This window comes from Zosterops lateralis (assembly GCF_965231275.1).
Source record: "Zosterops lateralis genome assembly, chromosome: 4".
NCBI classification, from domain to species: domain Eukaryota; kingdom Metazoa; phylum Chordata; class Aves; order Passeriformes; family Zosteropidae; genus Zosterops; species Zosterops lateralis.
Window position 1 is genome coordinate 70,956,553 of NC_139765.1, and position 20,076 is coordinate 70,976,628.

At 43.4% G+C, this 20,076-nt stretch overlaps 1 protein-coding gene across 1 annotated transcript in view; it reads left to right on the forward strand.

Moving 5' to 3' along the window:
* The window catches only part of MKLN1 (muskelin 1), a 93,638-nt gene extending 83,515 nt beyond the window's left edge, over positions 1 to 10,123 (forward strand). Inside the window, exons 17-18 of the mRNA XM_083860597.1 lie at positions 7,835 to 7,889; positions 9,792 to 10,123. Coding sequence (XP_083716723.1) covers positions 7,835 to 7,889; positions 9,792 to 9,913 — 177 coding nt within the window. The 3' untranslated portion in view covers positions 9,914 to 10,123. The remainder of the gene's footprint in view (positions 1 to 7,834; positions 7,890 to 9,791) is intronic.
* Positions 10,124 to 20,076: the final 9,953 nt, after the last annotated feature.

The following is a 20,076-nucleotide window of genomic DNA, read 5'->3' on the forward strand; positions in this document are numbered from 1 at the left end:
AGGGAGTAGAAGCTTAACTCATGCTCAGGTTTCTCAATGTTCAACATCTCTAGGGAGGGACAGCTTTTCCAAAGATGATCACTATTTCTGGAAGTAGTTTATACCTATATGTTGCTTGCTACCCTTAAAATCTTATCTCCTTTGCCTTTTGAATATTTTCCAGTAGGCATGTTCTTTATTTATTCCAGGAATTTGTTCCCATTTCCTGTTTTGATTCCAGTACCACAGTGCGTGTCACTTTACAAAACGGATTAAAGAAATAGTGAGAAGTGTCAGATAAGGTGGTTGGTTTGACTCTGGCATTAATTTCCACATGGAATTTGAGGCAGCCAGCTGAGATGTGCCAATGTTCAGCTCCTGATGGGTAGATAAGGAAAAGTCTGGGGTTCTTGCTGTCTTCTTTCCTTAATGACACGGGAAGGGATTCAACAGCTCCTTTTATAAAATCATGATAGGAGGAGGGGCAGTTCTATTCCATGCTGTGTCCCTGGATTAAATCTCTTAATCTGGTGGCTTTAACTTGCTACTTTAGCTAAAGGAAAGATTATACAGACACTGAAAGGTCTTGGAGGAGAATATGCTTTTTGCGTGTGCACAGGATGGAATTGTAGGGTTAGAATTTGGAAAAAATTTACTCTTATCAGGATCTTGGAAGTGATCGCATTCGTCATAAATTCTAATCAGCCTTTATAAACATGTGATTCAACAAAACATTTTAAGTGCTGTGACTCTCTGTTCTCTGTAAATAGTTTCTTGTTTAAATTGTTCCATATCAAGTAGTTTCAGATCCTCTCTAGTCATTTCTAACATAGGAAAGACAACAGATGATCCTCCTTTTCTTAAGGTAGAAAAGGAGATTTTATTTCCCCCTCCCCAATATGTGCCATCTTCCCAGTGTAGTTACACTTCCAGAGTCTTTGAGGTTGGAAAAGACTTTTAAGGTGCAGTCATTACCCCAACACTGCCAAGGCCACCACTAAACCATGTCCCCAGGTGCCACATCTATATGGCTTTTAAATACCTCCAGGGATGGGGATTACAGCCCAGGCAGTCTGTGCCAGAGCTGCACAACCCTTCTAGTGATTGTTTTTCTGATATCTAGCCATTTCCTCTTGTCCTGTGTTTTATTACTTGGGAGTGACACCCCCCTGGCTGCCCTTTCCTGTCAGGGAATTGTGCAGAGCAACAAAGTTCCCCCTGAGCCTCCTTTTCCCCAGGCTGGACCCCTTTCCCAGCTCCCTCAGCCACTCCTGGGGGTTCCAGACCCTTCCCCAGCTCAATTCCCCTCCCTGGACACACTCCATCCCCTCAGCGACTTTCTTATTGTGAGGGGCCCAAAACTGAACCCAGAATTCAAGGTTTTTTCTTCCTATTTGAGCCTGTACTAACCCATACAGTACAAGCCCCATTCTTATGTTCTCTTTTTCCCTTCTGCTCCCTCCCACTCCTGTAAGATGTGTCCTGTGTTCTCTGATCTCCTTTTTTCTCCACGTCACACCTGTGTGCTGGTAGCCTGTCTCTCCTCAGCCAGTTACTCATAAGGAGATCTTGCCTCTCATGGCTGGCTGGGCCTTTTTATTATTCCCTGAGCAGCAAACATCTGTGGTGTGATGAGCAAGCTCCTCTCCTAGTTCCTGCTGCCTCCTGTCGCCCACAGACCGAAGGAGCTGCTGCAGAAGCTGCACATTAGGCACATCTGGCACAGGAAAGCCTTTAATATCCTGCTTTTCCTTTTTCCGGTTCGGTGTTCAACTTGTCCACTTTTAGGAATGGAGAATTTACATGACTGCATAGGCTTCTCTGAGATTTTGGGGGAATGTAGAAGCTGTGTCATACCAGGTAGAAATAGAATAAAATGTTTGAAAAAAACAATTACCCCTTTTCAGAGAGCACACTGGTGTCTGAACATTAATGATCCAGTGAATGAGCTTACATAGTTCAGTCCAACTGAGTGAATATATTGTGGATTCTTTCTCTGCAGGCCTAATGTCTGATCCAAACAAAATCCAATAGCTTCTGTCTGTTGTACTGAGCCCTTGGATCAGCACACGCCATTCAGCAGAATTAAAGCTTTCAGCCATTCCAGCCATCTCCAAAAATCATCTAACAATTTTCTGGGATGCTTTTTTGTTTGAGTTTTGGTGGAGATTTTTTTTTGTATTTTTTTTTTTAATTATTCTTTATTGTGCTGGTCATAAAGCTTTAACTTGCAAAGCTTTTTTACCCTGGGCCAGCTCTGCCAGGGCTGTGGCCCAGAGCCAGCTGCTGGGCTGGTACTGACTGGGTGCATTTCCAGTTGACGTCAATTTACCTTCCGGTTATCACATCGAGTTGGCTTTTTGCTCTGGCATTGCATCTTCAAATAGCTCCTGTGCTTTCCAGAGGACTGACGCAGGCTTTTTGGATTCCATATCGAATTTCAAGCACCAGTTTGATTATGTCTCTCAGCCCAGACACCTCCATACCCTGCTTTTATTTGATTTGTATCTTGATTAATAGCAGAGGCGATAGATGTGATTGGCTGCAGCCACTGAATGCTGTAAGGCTTCTTAGAGCTTTAGGGAATCAATTCCTGCCTGTTTTCCCTCTTTCCAGGGCAACTGTTAAATTTGGGAAGGACCAGGTTGAGCAGTTTTATCCTCAACTTTGTGCAATAACTCTGGAGAGTAGCCTGTATGGCTTCATGTTTTATGGATGGAGATCTGGGTGGTGTTATATACCATTACAAGCAGAATTTCCCCTTGTGGTGAGGCTTGCTTGCTTTGTAATAGAAGTAATTCCTTCTAACTTACTTAGGCAAGTCCGTTCAGCTGTTTGCAGTTGGATGCCAAGGAAAACAAACAGACTGTTCTTGAAACTTACTTTGGCGTTAGTAACCGATTTTGTTTAAAGTAGCATGAATGATTGATAGTAGGAACATACCCCAAGATTTTCATTCTGTTGCTGTGAATTTTAGGGATGCTAAGAGGACTATATTTTTATTTCCCTTTTTTATTACCCTGAGATGAAGTAGATGCCTGCAAGTAACAGGTATTGCATGGGTGCTTGGTTTAGTAGCCACAGGCTGTGTGCCAGCAATTTCTCTGCCCACAAACACAGATCCAGTTCTCTTTAACTGTGATTCTGCTTCACATCATTTAAACCTCTTCAGTCAGTTCAGTGTTCCCAAATCAGTGGAGCTTTTTTACTGGCTGCGGGTTAATAGCCCTGACACTGTAGGAAAAGGAGGGTAAATCCCTAGAAAATGGGGAATTTTGCCTGTGATTTAACTGATTAAAAGTTGTATTTGCTGCTGTAAAATTTTCTGCTGGCATAGCTGTTCTTCTGTGTCACACACAGATGTGACTTTGGTGGTAAATTACAACAGCAGGCTTTTAAAGATAAACGAATGGTCAAAATAAGTATCGAATTGAATTCCAGGTTTTGTTCTTAGAGAAAAACAGGTGTTGTTAAAGCACAGAAACATCAGTAGTTCATGTTCAAAAGCTAAAAATGCCCCTTGAACACAGCAATAATCATACCCAGAACTTTGCTGCTGTTAAATGGGCTGCAGTAGAAATCAAGATGACACAAAAAATGTCCAGTGCTTTCCAAGTATGGGAGAGCAGGATAATTTTGTACATGGAGATTCAACAACTGATGAAGCTCAATCCCATGATTGTTGTAAAATAGATACAAAGCACAAGGAAAACTCCCAGTATGTTTTTCTTGGAGCATGGTAGGAGAAAGGGCAAGGACCTGGAGGCCAGTCTGAGGCCTGACTTGCTTGTAGACTAAGGCTGGAGGCCCCTGTTCAAGGCTGCTTCATACTTTCCATTCTTAAGACCTTGTCTTTAATAAATTTGACAGATAAAGCCAGCAGGGCCCAGAAGTATTGTTTGAATCTGCATTAGACTGATATTTCTGAGAAAATTGAAGCCCAAATGGGAAAAATAGTTCTAGGAAGGAGCTAAGAAAAGCCTATTTCTCTTCTTTGTGTCCTGCTGTGATTCTTTGTAAAGCCTCAGAGCCTGAGTGCTGCAGGAGCAGAGGCTTTGGAGCCAAGGAACCTTTACAAAAACAGTGTTCAGCCTTCCCAATTTCAGCGACAGCTCCATCCTCAAAGGGTTTGAGCCTCTCTTTGCCTCTTTGAGAGTCACCAGCCCCAGAGAACTGGTCAAAGCTGAGGAACTGGTTTATGCTGTGATCTGAGAACTCACATACAGGCATTACAGAGGAGGAGGTGGAGGAATTGTGTCTGATTCATACAACCTGCCAGGTATCCCAAACAAGAGTTACTCATTCCCCCTTAATCATTTTGTTTGTGCAAAGGCAGAGGTGTGCAGCAAATATATAAAAATAGACATGGTATATAACCTTTTATTAGTTAACCAGATCTGTTTATCTCCAAGGAACCCCTGGCTCTGTTCAGAAGGCTGGTTGGATCTCCGAGAGAGAAGTTAATTGTATAACAAAGGGAAGTGCTGTCTTTTGAGTGGAGGCTTAATTTGGAATGGATGAAGCCAGTGAGCCAGAGGGATTGTCAGAAGAAAATGGGTGGTGGTGTGATTAAAGCAGTTGGATGCTTCTGCTGGATAATTGAATTCTGCTCTTGCCTCCATAACAGAGTTGCTGTGTGATATTAAGCAAATTGTTTTTCCTAGATGGTCATTAATTGGGTGTTTTATTCTGGTGCCTGATGGGAGAGATCTGAGGTGTGATTTGCTTGAAGGCTTTGCTTTCCTGTGAATTCAGAAGCTGTTGCATAACACTACATATTTTGAAAAATCAGATACTGTTAGTTTCAAACAGACCCAATATTAATCAGAGTTTGAAGTGCCATCTGTTAGAATAACAATTAATATGATAAGAAAGTCGACAAAGAAATGGATTCTTTCTTTAGAACGAAGCTTGAACTTTGTGAAGAAAATAGTACATTGTATATCTGCTGGGAATGGTATGTAGGAGACCTGGTATTGAGTGAGCAGTAACTGTCCTACACTTTGGGGAGAAAAGTAGGGATTCTTTGAGAGAACATTGTAGGGTTTGGGATTGTAATACAAATGCAGAGTGAACTGGCTTAGGCTCAGCACTGTTCTTAACTGATGCTCTTAACTCACATGCTTGACTTTTCCATCAGAAAGTGCTTTTCAAGTGTGAGCTGATACACAAATTTAGTTTCAAACCAAACCAACAACGGCCCTCAAGGTTAACTCAAGTGCGGCACCATCGGTGGAGAAGGAAACAAGATCCTCCTTCCCCAAAAAGCCCCAAAGAAACTCATAGCCATGAAAATCCATCATGCCTGGTGCAGATGAGGCTGGAATACTTGGCAGAGACAGTTTTCAGCGGGGTTTTGGTCTCAGTTCAGCGAGTTCCTGGCTGAACCCTGCTCATCTGGCCCCTTAATCGGGCACCTGAGCCCCAGTGTGGCTCTGTGCTCCCAGCAGGGCGTTCCTGCAGGAGCATGAGAACCCCTGGAAGTGCGTGGCATCCCCTTTATCCCGGCTTCATGTGCCACCAGGCAGCTGGCAGCGGGCCCCTGAGGCAATTGTGTGGGAGGGAAGGATGGCCAGAGCGTGGCATTTGCTCTCAGAAGCTGCACGGATTTAGCCACGGGTTTTATTGGAACTTTTGGAGCTATTTATGCTGGGCAGCTGTTTAAGTGCGGCGCTGCTGGGAAGCCAAGCTGCTCTCACAAATGAGGCTCACGGTGGAATCCACGTGTGGCATTACTGTGGTTTTGTGTAACCAGGCCTTACACTCAGGAGGGCACTTCACACCCTGTTCCTCATGATCTCCAGTTTGTCAATCCTGTATCTTTCTCACCATACCCTCCCCAAAGGATGCAGAATTACCCCAGAACATTACAGTCCTTATTTTAGCCTGTTTTTTTCCTTTGACGTCACATTGAAACTGATCTTACTGAAGTGTTTTTGTAGCTTCTTGCATTTGGTTGTAGGTCTACTTTTTTGAGCAGCCTTTTGCATCTGTGACTTCTGGCAGTTTTTTTCTTGGCCATTGTTCTGTCGAGGCTCTGCAGCCCTGACTCCTTTGAGCTTTCTTCATAGAACTTGGTTTTCAGAACACTTAATTCTTTTTCTACTGCATTCCTTGTATGTTGCTAACTGATACAGGGCATCCAGAAATGGGCACCTTATTGTAGAGAAGACTTTAAAACCTTGATAACAGCAAGAGTATTTTATTTAAAGATTCTGCTCCTTTTCATGCGTTTGTCAGTTTTATAATAAAGTGATACTGATCTATTGTAGCTCCTAAGTGCATTTTCACAGAGCCTCTGCACCTGTTCTGTATAACTGATTTTTCCTGTTTTTGTTGATTTGCACTTGGCCCTGGCAAAATGCACCTCAATCCATCATTATAATTTGGATTAAGTGGAAAAACAGTTGGAAGGTTGTCTGTTCCATGCTGGCAGTCAGTCTGAGTGTGGTGTAAGGTCTGGTGATCCTGCCCTGTTCTACCAAGCAGGTTATCACTGAAAACCCTGGGTGATGCTGACCCTGGGGCACAGATGAATCACTCCTGAGTCAAGGCTCCATTTTGATGTCAAACCATTGATGGCCACCCACAGTACAGTTATTTCACCTGTTTGTCTTTCCCCTGTTGGCCTAATCTAAGTGATGCCTTGACAGTGTGCCTTAAATATCATATAAAAGTGTTAGAATTCCTATGAAAGTCAGAATGGACAAGGTCTATTGCCAAGTCCCATCCCTAGGGCCTTCTGCCTCATAGGAGGAATCAGATTGATGTGCTACAACTTGTTGTTGCCAAATTCACGTTGGCTGCTACTCATCACCTTCTCCACTCCTACATGCCTACAAATTGTCTGTGTTCCCATTTTTTCTTGAAATTGAAATTAAACTGATGGATATGTAATGCCTGGCTGTTCTTTCTACTCCTTTCCTGAACATATTTGCCTGTCTTCTGGTTTTTTCTTCCCTTCTTTTCCTTCAGGCTGTGTGCTGAAAAGACACACAGGCAGGAGGCACAAGATTAAGCTTTGCTGTTCCTTGGGTAACTGGAAACAGCAGTCAGGGGCAGAGGAAGACACTGTGGTCACCATCTATCAGTGAGACATGAAGGGGGAATAAAACCATGAATGTGTTAATTAAAATGTTTTTATTCATGGTCTTGATGTTCCCAAACAAAGAATTTTTATTTTTAGTTAAGAAGATATTGCCTTAAATTTGTGATACGAGATCTCTGGCAGTTCAGAAGGGTTGTTGTGATTAGAGTCAGAACGGTTTGGGTTGGATGGGACCTTAAGGATCATTGAGTTCCAAACTCCCTGCCATGGCCAGAGATGCCACCCATTGGATCAGGTTGTTCAGTCCAGCTTGGCCTTGAACACTGCCTGGGTTGGGGCCTCCACAGCTTCTCTGGGCAGATCTTTCTCTGTGTTCAAGAAGTTCATGATCACTCCAGCAGTTACCCTGTTTTTGTGCCATCTAATCCCTGGCTGCTGAGCCTGCTCCATGTTAATCCCTGGGAATGTTACTCTGTGGAAGGGACTCTTACCTTCTGCCAAAGAGGCAAAAAATTATATGTAAAAAAGAGATTTTTAGAGCTCTCAGTCAGATACCTTTCATTACGTCCACACTGCTCTAATTCTAGAAAAACCATCTAACTTGTGCCAAGGTGACGAATTGTAGTGCTCGTGTGAAAGTGCCTGCTGCTGTTATCCATGTGTATGGCACAGGAGTTACCAGGACTGTATAGAGAAAACAGAGGAACTCTAAAGCTACTTGTACTTCTGTGAATCCTTTGGGGGTTTTTGCCTGTGTGGTTAATAACACTTTCTTCTTTCTTTGTCCCTTTACCTCCTCTTCTGCAGTTCCAGCTTCTTGCCTCAGCATTATTTAAGTCTGGCTCGGATTTCACGACTCTTGGTGAGTATTGTGTGTCAGAGGAATTACATGATGTTCTCTTTGATAATTACTCTTAGTTTCTACTGGTTTTTATATCAAATGTTATAGTTCCTATCAACATTGCAGGCTCTTTTCAATATGCAAAGTGCCACTACCCAGACATTTGAGAGGTTATTTATAATGACCAGTGTCCAATGCTTCAAACCCATATTTAAAACATCTGTCAACATCCGTGGTTTTAAACCAATGCCTCCTGGGATCATTTTGTGTCTCTTATTACATCTGATCCTTCACTGTTACCCAAGTAAACAGAAGCTTTGGTCAGAATAAAGCACCTCCTGTCATGTCACTTTGGAATCTCACAGCATGGCTACGGCTCTGTTTGCTGTGATAACTGCAATTCCTGGAGTAGTTTGGTTCGCTCTGTTCTCTACAGAACGAGTTCTTTGGGCAGAGTGTCAAGAGCAGAGAAAACAGTGGCGTGAAGGGCTGGAAACAGGAGGGCTGAGCCAAAGCCATGATTTGTTTCGCTGCTCTGTCCAGTTAACTCTTTGGGAGATGTCAGAGACTCATCCTGGGCAAGCTATGGGAAAGCTACAGGCAGAAATTGCATCCTTGTACTGCTGGGGTGTCCTCAAGTCACTGAGCTCTCACTAAGAGAATGGATGACATCAGTTTTTGATGGAGGTGTAATTCCCAATCTAAGAAATGGAGGGAAAATTAAAGCTCACTGCAGTTCTGCCCTGCTGGATGAGGAAGCTCTGCTGAGTTTCTGTGGTTTGGAAGACATCAAGTTGACCCTATAAGATCAACTTTTTTTAAAGAAAGAAAACCCAAGTTTCAGAAAAGTTGGATTTTTCATAGACTCATTCAATGACTTGGGCTGGAAGGGACCTTCAAAAATTGTCTCATTCCAACCCCCTCTGCCATGGGCAAGGACACCTTCCGTTATCCCAAGGTGCTCCAAGCCCCATCCAACCTGGTCTTGAACACTTCAGGTATGGGACATCCACAGCTTCCCTGGGCAACCTGTGCCAGTGCTTCACCACCCTCAAAACTTTTCTCTAGTTTAAAGCATTTTAAAAGACGAATTAGTTCTTGACTTAGTACAATATTTTATCCAGATTTTGGTTTTACAGATAGGAGGATATGTACAACCAGACATGCTTTGAAAATAAAAACCCCAATCCTCTTTGGTTTGACTAACTTGGTTGACTTTGATTAACTGAAGAGTGAGTTCACTGAATTAAAAAGCATTCCTTTGAGATAGCAGCAGTGGAAGTAATCCAAAGTGGAGGAGATCATTGTGTGCCTGCCCTATTGTTCTTGCTGATCGTTTTAGTGTAGCATTTAGATAAACAATGCAAACCAAACCCTGCCGTGTTGGGAGGCAGCACTCCAGAAACTGGTTTGCAAAGCTCCTGTGTGCCAAGATGCAGCCAGGTGCAAGTGCAGTGAATAAATACAAAGTCTGATTTGGGACTCCTGCTGTCAGCAGAAGTTATCTCAAGAAAAACTCCAAGGAATCCAAGGAGCAATTCTGGTTATGGCAATGAAGATAATGAAGAAAGCCCGAGGACAGAAGAAATGAGGCACCAAATAAAAATAGCTACATGGATTTTGTTTTCTGGGACATCAGAGCAGTCCCCTGAGAACTCCTGCTTCCCCCTTTTCTTCAGGGCTGTCAGTGAGCTTGACAGGCGTTTGTTTATTACTTTTTATGGCATTTTGATGGCAGTGCTGGCTTGGGGTGACATAATCTCTGTATATGTGCTCACAGTAGTGGGACAGAGAGCTGGCAGCCTTATTAGTGGAGGCAGAGGGAGCTGTTAATATTTATCCCAAATGGACAATTCCACTGCTAAACTGAGTGTTTGGGATTGGGAGGAGTGACTTAACTTTCCCCTTTCCTTCCTCCCCCAGGATTTTCAGACGTTGACCACACGTATGCCCAGAGAACTCAGCTGTTTGACACGTTAGTCAACTTCTTCCCAGACAACATGACCCCTCCTAAAGGCAACCTGGTGGACCTCATCACGCTGTAACGGAGCAATCACTGGACACATGGAAGAGGGGAAAAGCATCCATTTTCAGTATTTTAATTTTTTTACTGCATTGATTGACTGCTGGGATGAAGTTAATATAGTAACCCCTAGGTGTTTGAAAGGGGTTTTATACTTGTATGGTGAATCCCTGGAGCTTTTCCCTTGGAGTAGGTTAATAAAATGTAACTGACGTACTTCTGACTAAATATATATATTTTTTCTGACTTTGGATTTTGAGTTAGCAAATGTAAGATGAAAAGGTGGGGGGAAAAAAAAGAAAAAGAAATAAAACCCAGTCATGCAGTGATCTTTTTGCCTATGGGGGAAAATTTGAGATTTGTGAGTTGTCTGGGATTAAAGATGATGGGTTTTATTTTGCGTTTCCTGAGGAAGAGAGGGAAGAGGTTATTCTTTCCTCATTTGTATCTAGTCATGATGTATTGCTTAATCCTACAACTCTGTCCTCAGCAGCTGAATAACTTGGTGGCAGGACACTGGCACATGTTGAGATGATGTAATTTATGTCCTGAGTCTTGTGCTCACGGTGTGTCGCGGGAAGGTGAGCATGTTCCGAGCCGTCTGTCTCCCCTTCCCAGAGTTGTGCTGACAGTCATGTCTAATTGCTTCTGAGACTCCATCTAAACTGACTACCTGCATCCCCATCTCTTGTTCTCTGGAGCCTTCCACTTAAACCTGGCAGGCAAGAGGGAACCTCAGAGATACAGCTGGAAAACGGGAGTGTGGTTGCCACCCGCACGGGCCCCTTTTCAGGGATTGATCTCTTTGTGGCCGTGCTCATCCACTGAGAAACCCTGTGGGTCCTCGGCGAGCCTGGCAGAACTGGGTCTTCCAGCACACACACCCCCAACCTCTGCAACCTGACCCCAGGTTGGGTGTAGGATTTCTGAAGCAGATTGTCTTCGTTTCCATGTGCTTCGGTGTGCGTTTGTCCGTGTGTTCGTGTACAGGGCGTTGCTCCCAACAGCTTTTCTCCTTCCCGTGTAGTGCAGCTCCCTTGTCAATGCATTTTAGACCTAGATTTGACTGTGAGGGAGGCCTTCTTTAGCATAAATCTCTGAAAATGAGCTGATGCATATGTATAGAAAATGTATTTTTCCTTTTGCTGAAAGCCTTCTTTATAAACACTGTAAGGGCTTGGTGCTGCACTGTGAGGTGGAATGAAGGACATGCATAATCCAGCATTAGGAACTCTGCTTTCGGTGTCCGTGAGCATTCAGTACACACTGGCAGATGTAAATATTTATATGAAACTGCAAACCTTTCTGTCCAGCAGTGTTCATGCCAGTCAAGTATTGGTGCTGCACCTGCTGTGGCTCCTGTTGAACTTGGTAGAAGTCCTGTGTGTGCAAAGATGATTTGGACTCTTGAAATAAAGAGTTAGTCAAGTGTCTTTTTCAGAGTTCGAGTGTCTGCTTGCTTTGATTGTATTGCCTCTTTATCATGTTCTTTGTGTGACTTTTATAGTCCTGGTGCATTAGAAATAAATTTCAAAGCCTCACATCAGTGTTTAATCACTTAGAAAAGAACAGTGTGTCAGAGGCCAGGCTTGTCTTCAGGGAGGATTGTACAAATGAAGTGTTTTTAACCTGTCACTTGAGGCTGTTCAGACACTGTGCACTTCAGTGTGCAAATGGCAAATCAGATGTTGGCAGAAGAATCCACTCGGTGCAGGAAATGAAAGCTGATGAAATGGTTTCTTTGGAATGTGGCAGGTTTTTTTCCTATTGACATGGAAAGTTTTACATCACTGCTGGGCTTTGTGGTGTGCTACCTGTGCTGAGGCTTTGTTAACTAATATAGAGTTTATACAGTACAAATGTAGGTACTGGGGAATACTCCAACTGAGCTGTTGCTTCCATTGAGGTCAAAACGAGCACTTTTAATGCAACCAGCCAAAATTCTGCAACCTTTTAGTACTTAAATTTAGCACTACTGTGCTCCTTTATCACTTGATCTCATTGCTTGTGCATCCTCAGCTTCAGTCAGATGATTAAAATGCTCTTTGTGATGGTTCTCTAATTAACCAAGTTCATAAAGTGTTGGATGGCTAAAAGAACCCATAAGATACACCTTGGTGGAGGAGCCCTGGTGAGCAGGCAGGGGAAGTTCAGGAACACCCAGAGCTGTGATTGGTGTTGCTGGTGAGCAGTGCCTCGTGTCAGGTCTGATTTGTGTGACAGGAATTCGATCCAAACTCATTGTCCTCTGTGTGGGGGCGCGTGTGGAGCCCGGCAGCCTCTGCTCTGTGTTCTGTAGCCTCAATGTGCAAATCAATGATGTGTTTGAGTGAGGGGAGCGCTGCTTCTGCAGGACTGACAGTCCCAGCTAACGAGAGCACTTCAGGATGATCAAATATTGACCTGCCTTTGTCCCGAGCAGATCGATGCCGCTCGCACCAGCACAGTTCATGGATTACAGCTGCTGATTAACCAGCAGAAACTTTGCTCAGCTCTGCAGTATTTGTTGAGCAGCAGAGGCACCATGTGGCCAGAGAGGTTAATCCAAAGGGAAGGCTTCTTGTGGCGTTGCTAAGGGTCTTTCCTTCTTTTTTGTCCTTAAGGCTAGGAGTCAAATGATTTCTTTGCATTGGTGTATGCTATGTTAACCTGCTTTAAATTCTAACCAAAAATTCTGAGCAGTGAAGTATAAATTTCCTTTTAAAATCAGCCACTTGTTGTCAGGCAGTGACACAGGTACTTTGAATTTCATTGCATGCTGATCTTTAAAGACACTGGTGGTGTTCCAGGAAAGCTCATTACAGAAAGCCCAAAATACAAACAGTAAAGAAACCCACTGGATCTGAAAACAGCCACCTGAAAACATTTCACAGCCCAGTGCATGCGAGGTTATAAATATCTGAGCTGTGCGTGAGAAGTCTTCAAACCTCACCATCATTGCTTGTAGGCTGTGTCTGAGGCTGCTCTTTAGCTTAGACAAGACAAACATACTCTATTTGCCTTTACTTTAGATTATAAGGTGACTTCGTGTATGAACTTGACACCACATAATCTTTGCACTACAGTGAGTAATTTTATCTGTAAATTCTGTGTTAACTTGTAAATAAGGTATCGCGAAGGAAAGCATCGTCCCTTGTCAGAGAGGGACTCATTCATCATGTTTTGGGTCTTTAAAGCCAAAGTTACAAGGTTCTGGTATGTGTTTTAAAGCTAGAGGAAGTCAGGGTGGGGTAACCTTGATACAGACATCCAGACTTCACTCTTGGTTTAGCTTTTTAAAAAATATCCTTTGAAGTCCCTCCCTGTGTTTGGTTCTTCACTGACTCTGACCCTTACAATACCCTTCAGTGGATCATCTCCTTGGAAAATAAGATTATTTTTTATATTGTTCCTGTCAAATGACACATTTTCTTAGAGAAATAAAGCCCTTCAGAATTAATTTTTTTGGTCACTTGGATTAGGTAGAATTAAGTGAGTTTGTTAATGTCTTATACAACCCTTCATAATAGTGACGAGGTAGAAGTTCTCCCAAAATCTCTTCTCCAAGCATGTTCTGCTCTTGCAGTGTGACCCAAAATGTTGTCATGTGGCAGAAGGACTTTGTTACATGTTGTTAAATAAGATTATAACCACTTTAGCCACCTTTTTTGCCTCTTTTCTTTTGAGGATCCCATTAGTTAGTATTGGTCCTGGGAAAGCCTGAAAGGTGATGCAAAATGTTCATTGAAACGGATTGTAGTTGTTATCTTCTGGCTCTTTCAAAGATATTTGTGATGTGTTTATTCTTACAGTCTCTTCCTTTTGCTGAGCGTAATGAGGAAGGAGAACTTTGTCTTGGAAAGTTCAGTTTGCCCTTTCCCTGGGTGGCATCTTGCATGGGTAGTTAAGGTAGTTGTACCCAGTAGTGTAAATAAACCTCTGGAATTTGGTTTTTGTTTGCTTGGGATGGCTCTGGGTGTACACAGGTACACACTGGCTCAGGGATCAGGCTGGAGCTTCCTACCAGAACATCAGTTAGTAAAATCTTATTTTGGAAAATCAGTCTGGGAACACCCAGTTGGAAAAACTTTCCTAAGGCATTGCCTTGTGCAGTGGCAACTGGAGTGAAATTAGAGATTTTCCTAAAGAGCATAGAAAAGCTTCCCTTTGTGGAATGACAAGTTAAATTAAATTCCTGAAACTTTTTGGTTATTGTTTATAATTACCCAGCCTGAAAATTGAATTATTTAATGATTACAGTTTAAAGATCGAGGAATCAGTAAGCAGATTAACTGGACCCCCACCTATTTGCAGGAGGGTGGCAGAGGTGTGGGGCTGGTGGCCAGGGATTGCCACAGCTCATCTGTGTGTTTTCTTTAAAATTGGCAGCCATGAATGTCCAGGGCTCCGTGAATTATTCCTCCTTCCAGAAGAAACTCCTTCCAAAGCCGAGTAATGACTCTGGAAGAGTGTTTTCCATAGGGCTTTGTGGAACAGCTGTTTGCTGAACCATTTTCCTGATGTGTGCAGATTTTTCAAAGGGAGTTTTCTCTGTCCCAAAGTTTTGTGCTGACCTGGCCCTGCTGTGCCAACCTGTGCTGGTGAGTGATGGACTCAGAGCAGAGTCCTGAGGAGTGCTTCAAAACTTGTTTGCTGCTCTTACTGTGAGAAAGATGAGCATTAATGCTGCTTGTGTCAAATGCAGGAGGGTGGCAGGTACCTGTAACACAAATACTATCAGCTCTCTTGCTGCCTCCTGCATTTCAGAATCAAGAAATAAATACTTTTGTAGAGCTGATTGAGTGAACTTTAAATTTGAATAACTTGTGTACAACCTCCATCTCTGTACAGGCAGTAATTCTGCTGATGTAATGCTGTGCCACTTCTGGGGAAAATGGCAAAAATTAGTCAAAACATTTCCATTCGGTCCCTTTGTTTTTAAAAGTGGGAAAATGTCTTGTGAAACCTTGAGTCCCCGTGTATGCTTTGAATTTTAGCTTATTAGTTGGCTCAGAGTTAAGGAATGTTTGGCTATTGTCAAGTGAAGTCCTGACAGTAAAAGCAGTTCATGTATGTCTCTGGAAGTGCTTGTGTTGTTTTATAGCCGTACTTATTACAGAAACAGAGGTGGACCCAGTTGAAAAATTAAAATTATCGGTGTTTGGTTTAGGGGGAAGATTATAGAAACTCTGAGCTTGGCCTATTTTAATAAGTACATGTGTTAATTTGGAGATGGGTCTTATTTTGTGAGAGGAGAGTTTAAGAACAACTATATGACATGTTCTTGCTATAGATTGCTAGTAGTATATAAGCTGTAAATACTGTTGAAATGTAAATGTTCTGTCAGAAGCTTGTTAGTGTATCTAAATGCCTGTGGGAATGGGAGGCCCAATCATATCCTATCACGGAAAAGGTTATGCTGGACATTATTCAAGTTGCGGTAATGGCTTATAGGCAAAATCCCTCTTTTACTGAAAGCTTCTAGTATAATGAAAAGTTGGAGTGGAGAAAGAAGGTTAACTGTACTGGAACCAGGATAAGAGTCCACGGCTCAGCGCTTGGATAAATTGACTCCAGATGCTTTTCATCCGTAGGCAATGGATCCAAATGTGGTTTTTAGAGTGGGAAGCCAGTTAATGACCAGCTTAGTGCTGCTGGAGAGCCCTTCAGGAGAGCCTCATGGGGCTGCCAGCAGGTGTCCCTTTGGCATTCCTGGCAGAGGGCACAGAGCTGGCTGGAGTTTGGGATTATCCACGTGTGCTTTGGTTATATCCATAAACCTCCAAGGAGGGTGCAATGGCTGTGTGGGTTGTGTGTAATTCCAGCTGCATGGCTGAGGTGTGGAGCTCTGCAGGGCAGCACCTTCCCCAAGCACAGATCCTGAGGATAACACACTGCTGCTGTCTGCTTTGCTTTCATGGACTTGGTTTGACAGGGGTGAACTCCAGATATTGCTGTGATCCAAATTCAGTGTTCTGCTTCCACTGGAGCTGCTGTCAGTGCATCACCTCCGTACCCTGACATCTGAATTTATTCTTGGTGCAGACACAGTTCCATGTTGCCTTGGCTTCCAGCTGTTTGCTGTAAGTCAGCACAGCTTTTACTGATGACCTGGAGAGTGTGAGTGCTGTCAGAACTCACTCGACTGTTCAACTGCAGCGTGGAATCACAGTTCATTCCTGGAAACAGGGATGTGAATGAACAGCTCAGAACTGGCTCTGTCAGGTTAGATTTTTGGGTTTGCTACTAATTTGAAAGGAAAGTCTTATCAGTGACAGGTGTGATGGTTAAAGCATGACCCCTTGGTTATTCCCCCATTTATTCTGAATTTTCTTTCCCTGTGTGGCTGTTCACTTCTATTAAAATGCTTCAGACTTTCCTGAGTTTAATGGGTACCTACAGAGGAATTAAAGGTTAGAGCTGCATAGTGGTTATTGAGGCATCAGTTTCCCCACATCATATTCCAGTTGCTTCCTTTGCAAAACTTCTTCCTGCTGCCTCTAAAAGGGTCAGGAGGGATCGTTGTGATTTATATTGTTCTTTCCAGGGCTGTTTCTCATCCTGAGTAAGGACAGGGAGATGTGGGAGATGATTTCCCACTGCAGCACACACTTATTTACTTGTGCCCTTCCATGGCCTCACATTCAGTGCTGTGATATTCCTTCCCTCCCATCTCAGGGTTTATTTTATGTGGCCCCAAGAGGAAAAAGGTGATGATACCAACCCTGAAGTTGTCCTAGGTTCCTGCACCTGCTCTAATCATCCCAAAACCTTTATGGGTGTCAGGGTGTTTGGTTTATTTCTGCAGCATAGCAGAGCAGAGGGAATGAGAAGAGAAATAATCTTGGGGTTAATTACAGGGATGCCTGATGTGAGTAGGTGTGTAATGTATGGTCTTTGTGGAAGGGCTTCAAAGAACTCTCCTAACCAGTAGCTTTGCTGTTCAGAGCTGATTTTACAATTTATTCTCTGACTCTTTATCAGAGAGAAGTGATGCAATATCAGGATCTTCTAGTCCTGGAGCTTCACCTCGAGCTTTGGCCCCTCTCCACCCCAAAGATACCAGATAGAATAATACAAATTTTATTCTCTCCACAGCAATTGTGAGGAAGCCAGTTGGGCTTAACCCTGCTCAGACAGACCGGAGGTGGTGCAGCACCATTGGCTTTTGGATCAGGTCTGGCTGCCTTAAGGGATTGTTTAAACCTAAATACATTCTGAGCTTTCTGATGAAAGCTGCCAGTTTGATTAAAGGAGATTAGGTGCTTTTTAATTAATGTGATGGTGGGGAGGCTAGACCATAACAGTGGCTCCAGTGATTGCAGTCGGTTGTCTCCACATCCCAAATAGCAATGGATAGGTTTTACTCCCCATTGATAGAAAAATATACTTTAAATATCCTGACTTAGTAACCAAGGAGTTCAATCAATTACTCAGTATTTCACTAAATAGAGAAGTGCTGCAGTGAGTGAACAGGGTCTGTTCATTAAAAAAGCCACTTAGAGGCTGAAAAGTGATTTTTTTTTTTTTTTTTTTTTTTTTTTTTTTTTTTTTTTTTTTTTTTGAGATTTTGAGATTTTGACAAAAACTTAGCTCTTAAAAGGGGAGCATGGAGGAGAAGTACTGTGCTGCTGACTTGTTTTCTCCTCCTGTCTGCTGTGGTCATCTGGAATGCAAACTAGCAGTGGAGGGTAAATATTGCCTTCATCTCTCCCTCCTCATTCCTGTCCCTCCCGTTGATGTTTTGATGTGCAAAACACTCTTCACTTCAGAAGCTGCTGTGCGGGGTGGTGGAAAGGAAAACAAACCCCTCGTTATTAGTAGCTGTTGCCGTTTGTTAAAGCTGTATTTTCTGCTGTGTCTTCCAGCACTCCCTCCTCCACAGCAGGAAATGAGGGGGTGCAGGGGAGACGTAAGCCAGAGAAAAAAAGCTTAATTATACAAACAAATGTGTTCATGGGAGTCTTGCAGATTGGAGGCCCCAAACCACGCAGACCACTTTGCTGAGGGACAGAAACTGAAAGTCTGTGGGCTCGTTCCTAGTTAATTGGAGGTGACATTCCCATCCTTGTGGGTTGGTGGTGTTGTGCATGTTGTGCATTCAGATGCTGAGATGCAGCGTGTCTCGTTTTGGGAGTGTTGAGCATCGTTAAATGTTTGCCCTTTGAAATTTCTGCAGTTGCCTCTCTTAGGGGAGTTGGTGGCATAGACAGGACCTGGGTAGCTTGGAATCAAACACCAGTGAGCTAGCTGGGCACCATCACCTGCCTGGGGTGGGGTTTTGAGGTGTTTGTTGAGCTGTTGCCTCTCCTCTGATGGTATCACTGTAGCGTGTGATGGTTTGTTTGTCTGGACCTTCAGTGTTCATTATCTTGTCCTCTACACCTCAGTGTGGTCCCCAAAAGCTGGTTCTCTCTCCCTAGTGCTGGAAGTGTGAGTGTCCAACCCCCTGTCCACAATTTGGCCTCTCTGTTCTGTTTTGGCACCCAGCTTGGAGAGTTTGCACCTGCCCAGCAATCCTGCAGGCTCTGGTGTCCGTCTGGATTCCCTTTGGTGTCTGTCCTGCAGTTGTTGTCTGGGACACCTGAGCACAGGAGAGCTGAGCTGAGAGGTGTGGACAGCCCTGGGCTGGAAAGAAGCATCCGTGGAGTGATGAAAGCTGTGAACTGCTCATGTGTTTTAATAGGAAGGTCAAATATTGACTGTTCCTGTGCTGAGCCCATGGTGGTTACAGGCATCTTCCCTGGACTCTGGTGATTCCCCTTCCCACCTTTTTTCTTTATGGATGATCTTTGTTCAGCCTGGAGTGTTAATTTTCTTCCTTGGCATAAATCATCTTGATGATTTCTGGGTTGGTGTGTGAGCCCCATGCTGTACATAAATGAATGAGTGACACGAGGAATATCTACAAATGTAGTTATGTTGTATGTAATGTACATAAGGAGAGAATGTATTTTGTTCATTTTTTCTTAATAAAAATGTATATGCTAGCAAGGGTGTTGATTTAAGATCTGTTTGTTCTCACATCGCTTCGGAGAGTGGAAAAATGCCTGTGAAGGTCTTTTAGTGCTGGAGAAATTGTGAAACCAGTGGTGCATTATGTCTGACATCACTGATGAGCTCAGTCAGTATCCCATAAATCCAGCATATTCCGAACATTCACATAGACTTTTTCTGGAGAGCAACACAGAGTTAGAACATAGGCTGTGGCAAACTGCTGATTTTTAATACCTGACTTCAACCAAATCTCCTTTTTTTTTTTTCCTTTACATAAGCAGAAACTTAACCTGGAACAAAATGTTTTATTTTGGGTGCTTGGAGGCCAATGGAACAACTAAACTGCCCACGCTGCTGCTGCCCCTGTGCTGCCCTTGGGTGATGCCTCTCCTGCTTTATGGGTGTGAGGTTTGATTCCCTCCTCCACAACCAGGAGGGGCTGCAGACCAGAGGGAGTGAGGGTGAAATGCAGAAATAAATAAAGGTGAAGTGCAGTAACAAGGGTGAAATGCAGAAATAAGGGTGAGTTGAAATAAATAAAGGTGAAATGCAGTAACAAGGGTGAAATGCAGAAATAAGGGTGAGTTGCCTTTCCATCTGACTGTTTGAAGGCATCAAGAGCTCAAACAAGTGCTCAGGCTGTGGTGGGGGTGCCCTCACATCACCCCAGCCTCCCACCCCTCTGAGTCCTCTGGTTTTTAAATTGAATAGATTTTCCACCACTCTAATACTTCCTTCTGCATAGGAAAAGTACAGACTCTTCCATGGCTGGCTACCATGAAGGTCTGGGTTGGTTTTGTTCCAGCTGATCCAGTGTTTTCCCATGGAGCATCTCCAGAGCAGGAAGTTGTGGCCCTGGAACTTGTCCTCTGCACTGCCCACCCCTTCCTCACTCAGCCAAAGACACGAGTCTTTTACATAAGAATGTTTATTGACAGAAATACATGATGCTCTCAAAATATATTTGTAGGAAAATGCAAGAATAATCTCTTACAATCCAGTTCCTCAGTAAATTCCAGTGTAAATCAGACTCCTGTCCCCATGAGAGATGCTGCTACACACAGTATGTAAGAGCTCTACTCTATGTGCAAGGTTCAACAGGTTTAACCACCTGGGGAATTAGGTTTTCCTTCTCCAGTCCCTCATGGATTATGACTTGTGTGTCTTCTGTAGGCAGCAGTCACAGTATCAACCTTATCAGCTGGGTCA